The 11911-nt window shown below is 34.1% G+C and overlaps 1 protein-coding gene across 1 annotated transcript in view; it reads left to right on the top strand.

Annotated features, from left to right (window-relative positions):
• LOC121739933 (integrin alpha-PS3-like) overlaps positions 1-10738 on the top strand; it is a 32786-nt gene extending 22048 nt beyond the window's left edge. The window contains exons 17-22 of the mRNA XM_042132557.1: positions 265-349; positions 2188-2250; positions 2912-3035; positions 6727-6805; positions 9044-9161; positions 10385-10738. Coding sequence (XP_041988491.1) covers positions 265-349; positions 2188-2250; positions 2912-3035; positions 6727-6805; positions 9044-9161; positions 10385-10555 — 640 coding nt within the window. The 3' untranslated portion in view covers positions 10556-10738. The remainder of the gene's footprint in view (positions 1-264; positions 350-2187; positions 2251-2911; positions 3036-6726; positions 6806-9043; positions 9162-10384) is intronic.
• Positions 10739-11911: the final 1173 nt, after the last annotated feature.

Below are 11911 nucleotides of genomic sequence, written 5' to 3' on the forward strand. Positions count from 1 at the left end.
TTTTTTTTCTGGGTATCATCACCCACTTTGGTTAAGGCTGATATAAATCCATACTAACTGAAATAAGTGTTTCTAATAATTATTATTTTAGACTAAAATGCGGTGCGTTTTATAATTTGGTAATGGGACTATTAAGTCTCCCAAATTTTAAAACACATCACACGGGACACGCCCGTAAAGAAAAATATTTTACAAACAAATGAAAACACAGCCTTAAAAATACTTTTCCAGTTCTCGAAGATAGATTAATTTCTGGTTTTTCAGAAAAGCTCTTCCCAATGCGACTGTCACAATAAGCAGGGATAAACTTAAGGGAGGCGAAAATTTGACATTTCTTCATTATTTCGAGGTAATTCGAGAGTAATATTACTTTTGGGACCGCCGGGAGGAACGTAATTTGTCAATGAAATGAAACAGACATATTTTATTTGTTTGTTATACATTATAATACGGGAGCACTCGAACAATATTTTTTATTACTATCAAGCAAATTTTTTGTAAGTAGCTTCATTTCGATAAGACAAACAACATTTTTATTTGCGAAAAATCTCAAAAGTGGTAGCTAACAGAGATAGAAAGGATTTCATATTTTGAATTGATGGTCCTAAAATATGGACTGTTTTATTTGTAGGACGATGTTACTCTTAAATTATATGACTATTAATCTATCAATACACTAAAAATCTGCTCGTTAGGTTACCGATATAGGGTTCTGTAATCAACAAAACCCTAAAACGGAACCGAAATTGATTTACGTCTGTGTGTAAAAATTTGTTTACGTATACACTTACAGTACACTTTCTAAGAGATTAAATTGTCAACTTGCCGATAAGTGCCGACTGGACGTCAAACAGATGAAAAAAATTGGTTCTGCTGTCATGTATCACACGTCCCTTTTTACCACGCAGTGTTACTGATAGTGATATCTCGCTTGCTCAGGCCTTTGTTTCTCTATTCCGCTAGGTATATTAACTTTATGGTTATGTCATTTCCCGAGACTAAAAGTCTAGGTCTGCATACTAAATTACATCTAAAACGGTTGAATGATCACACATACAGAGGCGGAAAGGCAAGCACGCTTTCATATTTCGCGTTTTGCCATAAAATTATTTTCCCTGTTCTCCTGCTTTTCTCTTGAAGTTTTTTGTGATTTTTTTTAATATTTTCTCTAGACCTCACGGAACCCGAGACCTTTCCAACGAATGCAAAACCGTGGAAATCGGTTCGTGCGTTCTGGAGTTATAGCGTCAGGAAGGAAAACCCGACTTTTTTATATATTAGACTAGCTGTCCCGGTGAACTTCGTGTCACTTTAAAACCTTCCCTGGACTTCTACGAACATTTTAAGACTAAAATCAGCCCAATCCGTCCAGCCGTTTTCGAGTTTTAGCGCGACAAACACATTTGAAAATCCATTTTTATATATATAATTAGTAGGAATCAACAGCGACAGATAATTTTATGTGTAAAATCACTTCGTATGAGTTTACAAGCTGGTTATTACTGCATAATTATAAATAAAATGTAGAATATTTGCATTTAGAGTCACGCAAGCACTTTGCGCGTGGATGTAAAAAATCATGATTAATTTAATATTATATTCTTTACATCGAAATAATTATGCTCATTATAACATGCTACGACGACTATGAAAAAATCAGCCAAGTATGAATCGGGCTCGCGCACGAAAGGTTTCGTACTGTTACAGAGAAAATATCTAGGCAAAAAATTGTGTTTATTGTATGGGATTTGAATTTTATTTAAATATTATTATTTATTATTAAAGTACACATATATCTCAGTTCTTTGTAAAAATTTCAAGTGCCTACCTTTTGCCATTATTGATATCGAGCAAAAAAGGCCAAAAAATCACGTTTGTTGTATGAGGCCCCCCTTTAATATTAATATTATTTTGTTTTTAGTATTTGTTGTTATAGCGGCAACATATATATACACAATCTGCAAAAATTTCAGAAGTCTAGCTATAGCGATTTTTGAGATACAGCCTGGCGACATACAGACACACAGACAGACAGACAGACGGACAGACAACGAACTCTTAGTAATAGGGTCCCATTTTTACCCTTTGGGTACGGAACCCTAAAATAGAAAAATATATGTTTTTGTGTAATTGATAACATGTATTATTATTATTAAGTTATTTACTTATATATTTTAATTTCAACAGGTAACAAATATAGGTCCCTCATATTGGTTACATTTGCCTGCAGAAGTTTTACTATCTAATGAGGTAAAAACAATTAAAATATTTCAATATGTAAAATAATTTATTTACTTGCCAATAATATTCAGTAAGTATAATATTTTAAAAGTTTTTTTCAGTTACAAAACTAGAGCAATGCTACATAGTAAATAAGTAATTTATTAATTGGTACATATCATCTATACTAAAGTATTCTCGAACTAGTAAAAGTATCTGCACTATGCAGATGTTTTATTATAAAACGCTTTATCCTTATCTGTATAAAACTATTCAAATGTATCAGTCACGGAAAAAAACATAATAAGACCTTTATTCGTAAAGGGGTCAGTAATTGTTCAGGGCAAAATGATGAAAAAAATTACAAGACTGGGCACAAAATTCCATTTAAAATTTGACATTTTATATGAAGTTTTCTGCCTCGAGTCGTTTGGACTTTAGTACTTATTTTCTCCTATACTCCACTCGGGCTAACTTGTCGCTAGCGGTCATTGACTCCCTGTCAAAAACTTGTCATTTTCCATATAAAACCACGATAAACAATATCTGACACTTCATTGTCAATCGCGGTTTATATGGAAAATGACAAGTTTTTGACAGGGAGTCAATAACCGCTAGCGACAAGTTAGCCCGAGTGGAGTATAGTCATTTGTATGCTAAGTAAAGTCATTAAACGAACACATTATTCTAGGTCCACCTATCCACTACCATCAGGGGATGTTCTAACAGAACTAACCTAGTGTGCATGTGGGAGGTACCAGCCAAAACGTCGATGCCCTTAAAACTGCCATTACGAATTAACTTCAAGGAGCATGGTAAGTTTGCATGGATATAGGAGCAAAAGCCCTACTGAAGCTGATTCAATTTCGAATACAAAAGTCGGTTCGGATTTTATTTTGATGAAGCTTCGATCTTTTGTCTACATTTTTCTTTAGGTTCAATGAGAATGTGCTATGGAAATTTTTTTGCAATATTTTCCTTTGACAATAATTAATTATTATTGTTAATAATTAACAACGCACATCTTCGTTGCTTAATTACCTAACTCTGTATTAAATCAATGTTAGAATTTAATGAAATGTAATTCTTTGGGGGCTTCGTCATTAAAATGCATAAGAATTCGGTAAGCTATATTTAGAATGTGACTGTAGTCTGTAACTATCTTTGCCAGAATATATACTCACATATTGATAGACAAAGAAAAACAGACATCGTAATGCTAAGTACTCACATACGGTTTTGCTCGATAGTTTTACTCCGAATCGAAGGAAATGACATATTTGACATATTTCATTCCATCGAGCCGGCTCGAAGCGAGCCTTCGAGCTGTCAGTTTTGGCGGTCCACACGGTGGTTATTGCACGATTTGGAGTAAAAGTACTTAGCAAATAAGGGAGTAACAAAACAAAATGTGACGACCTCAATTGGTTGAGTGTGCGGCAGCTCAAGCCGGCGGTCGCGGGTCGAATCCCGCCGACGGAACAAAAAGTTTGCAATGTTCCCGGGTCTGGATGTGTATTAAATATGTGTATAATAAATAATAATAATAAATATTCTTTATTGTGTACACTTAAAATTTAAAAATCAAGAACATTTATACATAAAACAAGTATATCACAATGGCGGCCTTATTACTAATTAGTAATTTCTTCCAGGCAACCACGGGTAGAGGAAACATAATATATATATATACGACATCAGGTGAATGTGCCATATTATACAGGAAAATATATATGTCGCAGGGAAAAGAAGATATCAGGGATATCCCGAAATCCCTAGGGATATCACGAAATCGCGGTAGATACCGAATATTCTTGTTTCTTACGTCTTCTTACTAAACAAATCTAGTGATATGTCATTTCACTAAACTAAATCTAGAAAAGCGGATACCGCCGAATAAAAATCGAGCTACGCATTTCTCTCGCTCGCTCTAATACCCTATTACTATCTTATGGGGGCGACTAACCCTAAATTGACTATTTTATAATTAATTTTTACACTTGAAAATAAGCCCCGAATTGTTTCATTTTGTAGACATACTACATTATATTTCCGAGAATCAGACCTAGCAAAAACACGATATCTTAAAATTTTCTCGATCACAAAGATGCATCTAATTTTCACGAATTTTTCATATATTGCCATAATCGTGCATTAAACTAAGTTAATATTTTAACACATTGTATAAAATTCTATCATTGAGGAACGGACCTAGCGGATTTTTTAAATGTTACATATTTATCGAGTTATTAGGAAAAAAATAATTTTCTTTTTATTTAAATGAATCCGCGTCGTCCTTTTTCACCTGGCATATGAAAGACGGGCGTGAGTGTGAAGAGAGAAGGACGATTTTTTGCGTTAGTCGCCCTCTTAACGCGAATGGGGCATTATCAGCGTGAAGGGATCTTATTATCGGTATTGAGTTATTAATATCACTATAATATACATTTAACAGGCTATCGAACCATGCAAGCAACATGCGCGTAAGTCTGGAAAATATTAAAAAATGTTGAAACTCGAGAGTCGTAAAAGGTGATATTTAGAAAATCGCATTCAAACTTAACGTACACGTAATAATTTTACGAATAAAATCACACGAGCCGCGCCAGCTCGAGCGACGCATTTGTTTCACTCCCACTAGTGCCCGTGTGGGTATTAGAGCGAGCAAGAGAAATGCGTAGCTCGATTTTTATTCGGCGGTATCCGCTTTTCTGACATTTCACTAGATTTAGTTTAGTGAAATGACATATCACTAGATTTGTTTAGTAAGAAGACGTAAGAAACAAGAATATTCGGTATCTACCGCGATTTCGCGATATCCCTAGGGATTTCAGGATATCCCTGATATCTTCTTTTCCCTGCGACATATACATATCAGACAAATATTATTCATGATACATAATATTATTATACCTAATAAATACACAGATACATACATATTTACCTAGCTTAAAATACATACATACAATACACATATATAATATATTATACATACATACATACAAACAAAACAATATTATTTCAAAAGGATGGAACATTAATTTATATTTCTATATTTATTTAACGTTATCCATAGTCACATTATACATAAAAATTATTGTTAGCGATAAGAGAGAGAATGAGTTCAAGTTATGCAATTACTATAATCAATCATCATTATAAGCAAGCAAGCTGTGCAAGTGCAGCAAGGAAGTGTTTCTTGACCAAGGTCTTAAACCGAAATAGCGTCTTTGTCATTTTTATGTCTCTTGGTAAAGCGTTCCATAGTTTTATTCCAGTAATGTGTAATGTCCTGTAGTGTGTACGATATAATAAAAATCTTAAATATATATTGTATAGTATAAAAGTATTAAAATATATATTATTTCCGTTGTCTGGTACCTGTAACACAAGTCATGCAGGTACTTAGCACGGAGCCAGACTGACGTGGTGTGAAGCGTCCATAGATAATATTATTATTATTAAAATCATGATACTTTAAGGTGTGTTGTGTCCCTTATATAGAGTTAATTAATATAATTAATAAAAGAGTTCCTTTCTATGATAGTTAGTCAATATTTTAGGTACTTAGCACGGGGCCAGACTGACGTGGTGTGAAGCGTCCATAGATATTATTATTATTATTATTATTTTTTTACAAAATATAGGTAGTAGTCCTAATGTCGTTGAATCTAAGGTCGAGTTTCGACCATTGGGCGATCTCTAGTCACTGTAATTATGTTTCACCCTTTTTATCAGAGTAATAATTAAAGACGTGAGTGGAAGAACCAGATTACTACTAGACTACAAGGAAAACTACCAATTTTTTCCTTTATATTTTTATCAAACCTTGTAACTTACCTACCTCATCATCTAGCTAATATACAGGATGCAATTAAACCTTCCTGCCAATTTTTTTCCAGGGCTTAGGTATCATTCGGAGAGTCCATTCAACCAAAAAAAAAATTGGGTGGTGTTATTTTTTTTAATTACATATTTTATCCCATTTAAAATCGTTGCAGAACGGTCACTCGCGGCGCGGGGGAATGAGCGGGGGTGACGCGGAGGGAGGCACGACTACGGGGCATGTCACGCACGGGCTACGCGACGTGTCCATTAATTGTAGTGTTTTTTAGGATAGCTTTCTGTAGCTATTTCTCAACATTTTAGTACTGGGTGATTATAAAAGAAAAAATGCGTGTATTTTAATTTTTTACGAGGATCAATATATCGAAATTTGGCAGGAAGGTTTAATTGCACCCTGTATTATCTAGGCTCTACACATAAAACCCACAGTTTTTTGATTTCAAAAAAATGTTTGTACCTAAAGCCTCCTTTAATGCAAAAATGCCAATTTTTTACCATTACCATAGACTAAGACAAATATATGTATTATAAATATATGTATAATAATTCGTCTATGCCATTACTAACCTGTTTCTTCTACTAACGTCTTCATTACAGCGGTTAAAATATTTTTATTAACAAGGGGGTTAGTGTTTGATTTTTTTATGTTTTGTTACATAGGTATAGAGCAGCTTTTCGGTGAAATATTGGAGCATAACATAACGACAGTTTTGACACTCTATCACGAAGGCAAAACTATGTAAGTACGACAGTATATATTAAGTCTATGATTTAACCCCAGTCTTCAGCTTTATTAGATTTATGGCCAGCATAAAAAAATGCAGCCTTCAAATGAGCCTTCAAATTAATTAGGCCTACTATTATAAGAATAAAATAAATATAAAATTATTGTGTATTCAAAGTCTTAATTAAAGATACACAGAAACAATTTTTTTATAATTAAATTTTCTTTTATAAGTTTCAACCAACGTTTCAACCATAAAAACGACAAAATAATATTATTTACAACTCACTACTCGTAGCTTTAAAATTTTAATGATGATCCGAGGACTTCACATTAAAAAAAATTATATGGCTATTTGAATATTAATTAATTAATTCAAAATATTTTAGCGATAAAAATAAAGTGGTGCACCAGACTCAAAATAACGTAAAATTGACGATTAATTAAGCAATTAACTACTTACATTTTTAATGTATGAATATATTGTCAATTTGTGATAAGTGTTTTGCTAAACACTTTAAAGTTTTCGTATTTTTCCTACTCTTCATTTATTCTGATTTTCTTTAATCGGCCTCATATTAGTTTTACAGTTTGTATTAAGAGTCAGTTCACATAGCAACATCGGTACGATGCATTTTAAAATAAATCATTCTGAACTGAACATTATTTTTTAGTTTTTACTCAAGAAGATACGAAAGAATGGAGACTTGCCACCTGCATTTTAGATTTATTTCAATTTTGAATGGCTCATAAAAATCATCATATCGCCTCGTCACATTGCAATTTGCAATATGCAGCACTGACTATAATTGAAGACATGAGTGGATTAACTATGTAACCAACAATTTGGAAACTGCCGTTTTTTTGCATAAATAAAGGCTTTAGGACTAGGAAAATTATTTTTAATAAAAAATGTGATTTCTTAGTAGTAGATATAATAGCCAAATGATGAAGTAGGTTAGTCAGTGGCGTAGCTACCGCCGTATATGCCGTATCAATTATACGAGACCCCCGGGCCACGGGGGGCCCCAACGTGAGCAAAATTATTAATAACTCACCATTTCTTAAAGTTAAAACCGGCCAAGTGCGAGTTGGACTCGCCCATGAAGGGTTCCGCAGCAGCAATAAGGTTTATTTCTATGTAATTAAAAGGTTTTTGATTTATATATTTTATATTTCATTTGGTTTAATGAAAGTTACATTAAGGTTTACCATTTATGACGTACAAAAAAAACTACTTGCTAGATCACATTCAAACCAATTTTCGTTGGTAGTTTTTATAATAATATATATCATATATTTTTTTAGAGTTATAAAATAAAATAAATACTTTAGAAGTTAGAGGGGGGGGGGGCACACATTTTACCACTTTGGAAGAGTCTCTCTCGCAAACAATTCAGGTTAGAAAAAAATGATATTAGAAACCTCAATATGATTTTTAAAGACATATCCATAGATACCCCATACGCATAGGTTAGATGAAAAAAAAATTGTTTGTTTCAGTTGTACCCCTAAAATTTTTAATTATTTTTCAATTTCTTTATCAAAATCCTAATGCGGTTCACAGACTACATCTACTTACCAAGTTTCAATAGTATAGCTCTTATAGTTTCGGAGAAAAATGGCTGTGACATACGGACGGACCTACAGACAGACAGACAGACAGACATGACGAATCTATAAGGGTATACGTTTTTTACCATTTGGCTACGGAACCCTAAAAAAGGCAATCATACCTTAGAGCTCCCTAACATTTTTCATACGGGGCCCCGCCAAGGCACGCTACGCTTCTGAGGTTAGTAGAAAGGTTTGTTCAAATTATACGGCAAAAATTAGTAATTGTTCTTATGTTGTAAAATGTTGGTTACCTGTTCCGTCCACTTTCTTCTTCTTTCTTTATGTTTTTAGATAATTATTTGCTGTCCCGGCAAACTTTGTTTTGCTATATAAAGTAATCGCCCATATTATTTTATTGAAGTGACTAAATAAGTATGTCACCATGGCATCGTCCATCACTACCCCGTCGCACAAACAATGGTCGCCGTCAGTCTCGAGGTGTAATAATTTACTATTATTTGTTCAACAAATGCACTTATCAATATAAATAGTACCCAGTAGCCGATTCTCAGACCCACTGAACATGCATATAAAATTTGGTAAAAATCAGTAAAGCCGTTTCGGAGGAGTACGGTGACTAACTTTGTGACACGAGAATTTTACACTCATTATAATAAGATAAAACACTCATTTCAGAAACCAAACAATTGTGACAACGTTTATTCTGGAACCTTCACAACCGATATGGCCTATCATTGTAGGTTGTATGTCTGGCCTGCTGCTGTTGGCAATTATTGTCCTCGTATTACATCGTGTAAGTATTACACAATAATTATAATCAAGTAATAATTAAAGAATACGTGTCTGTTAAGTCATCCTTGATATAACGTCAATTAAAATAAGCAATAATTATTATGACAATATAATAATGATCATTGATAAGAACTACGGTTTCCTGTTATTTAGGAAACACTGTTATGACGTCAAGAATATTAATTGTTCCAAATCACTTGAATAAATTTTAATTCAAAATATTGTATAGTATTAGAAAATTTGGGGTAACTATTTGAAACGCATAGGCATTCAATAAGGCTGATATGATAATACGATAGCTTAGACAACATTTTAGGAAACTCTGTCACTTGTGACTAATCAAGTTATCACGTACTCTGTCACCGTAGAACCTGGTGAAACGTGGAGAATAGGAGGAATCGTAGAATCGACGCTACGTCAGCGTAGCCCGCTGACGTAGCGTCGTAGACCCTCTACGAGTGGACTAGGGCTACCAATGTGTTTTGTGTAAATATAACAATTGTATAACCAAATATTGGGATAGATGTTATGTTAATATATCATAAGCCAATTAGAATAAGCTATTTCGAGGATTTATTGCTTTCAATTCACGAACAGTGAATGGAAAGCAGAAAGTCCTTTATGCAGTAAAACTTTAAACTGTCATTTTTATGCACATCAATTGGAACCACACATCATTCATTAAAACAATTTTTATTTTATATTAATGTTTTTTTAAAACAATAATATAAAATTTCTGAATAAATTGTAATAAACTATTGCTACGTTGCATTACGTTGTGGCGTTGCAACGTCACATCGTCAAACCGGCAACTCTTCGTAAATAAATTAAATCCGTTGCGTCGACGGAGACGTTGTTCCAACGCTTCGAAAATAAAAGTCGGACCGTCCGAGCTCCTTTGACAACGTTCTCTGATTGGCCGACACTGTTGAGAATGACCGCACAGCATCAGCAGGCAGCCTTTGGTGCTACGGCTATCCCGTGTCGTCGTCTCCAACAAAGCATTATACTATGTTTGAGATGACGCGAAACAATGGAGCATTGTGGCCCTGGTCCAATGCCCAGATTTGAGGTCTTTTGACAGTGCTTTATATTTTCACTTGCGCTTTTCATTAGCTTCCGTCAAATAATTAACCAATCAACAACGTTATTTATAAGATAAACCCCTGTCAAATATCCTCAGAAACTAGATATAAGTTATCTTATACCTGTATACTTTTTCAGTGTGGCTTTTTCTTTCGGAAGCGGTTTAACAACGAAATGAACGACACTCAGGACGAACTGTTGCCCGCCGAAGAGTCTACTCCCAGTGGCAGTGCTGGCCTTGCTGATGCCTTCCGAGAAACGAACACGAATAATTGTTCCACTGAAATGCTTCTAGATGATTCTGACTAAGACAAAGGGCGCACAACCTGCATTCGACTACTTCGATAAAGTTTCCGTCGCCAAGTGTCATGGCGTTTAGGCGGCCGCATACACACGTTTTAGCATTCGATATCCAAATTCGTTTTCAGTATTCGGAAATCTGAACGCATTGAATCAGTAGAAAATACATTAACTGACGCACACGTGCGTTTTTCTCCGCAAGTGCGTTTCGGTGCAAGCCGGCGCGTTCGCGCGTGATGAAAAACGAACGTTTGCGCTAGTCTCGCAGAATTCCTAATCGAGATTCCGCATTAGGAAAACGAATACGGAAAACTCCAGCCTCAAGCGATGTTTTTTGTCAATTCAGTCAAGTTGTAAGCCTTAGGAAAGTCAGCATAACAAAGTTATAGTTTTTGTAGAGCAACATCCGTGTAATAAGAAATTAATTAAAAGAACATAATATTTAATTTGTTTTTTTCCTGTTATTTAAAAGAACTGAAGCATACTAGCGTTAATTATTTCAATTTGAAAAATATATGTAGTATCATATTAAAATGGACTCTTTTATTTCTAGCCTTCTCCCAGTAACATACTTTTGTGTCTAAGCAACGTAAGGGACGTGTTAAAATTGCAAAACAAAGTTAATTTCAATGTGCTATATATACGAACTAAGCAGGAAAATTGAAATCAATTTTCAATTGAAATATAAAGGTGTATTTTTCCGCAAAATATTATGATTACGACTATAGGGCTCTTGGATATCTCTAGTGGCGCGGCGAGTGGCAGATTCAGGCAACATGTGTCCGTCAGAGTGCGATCAGCTGTAAAATACGGTTTACTAGTTTTAATGAAAACACGTTGAAAACCTTAAAAAATGCTCGGAAATATGAGCGGTACGAGGTACTGTTGTGTTGTAGGGTGCAAAAATTCCCAATCTTCGAATCGTTTTATTCGTTTTTGAGACGGAATTGGGAAACGTATCGAAATCAACATGCCGATTATTAATTATGCTTAAATCTAAATCTCGCATGAATATTTCTAAAATATCACGTGCAAGTTATTTTTAATATCATTGTTTCATTATGTATAATAATATATTGTAATTTAAAACACGATATAATAAAAATAACAAATAAAATTATTGTAGGTTCAATATTTCAGAACAATACTTATTCCTTCAATATTCACTTTTGCATTTATACTATTATCATACTTATATACTAATTACTGATATTACTAATTTACTAATAATATTATAAGTGCGAAAGTGTGTCTTAAAATTTGGCCTGGATAACTCCATATATCCTTAAGAGTCCCGAAAAAGGACATAGGCAGTGGCGTAACTATAAGATCCGAGGCCCGTGGCAAAATGATGGGGCTCTATCA

This window comes from Aricia agestis, chromosome 2 (genome assembly GCF_905147365.1).
Source record: "Aricia agestis chromosome 2, ilAriAges1.1, whole genome shotgun sequence".
Lineage (NCBI taxonomy): Eukaryota > Metazoa > Arthropoda > Insecta > Lepidoptera > Lycaenidae > Aricia > Aricia agestis.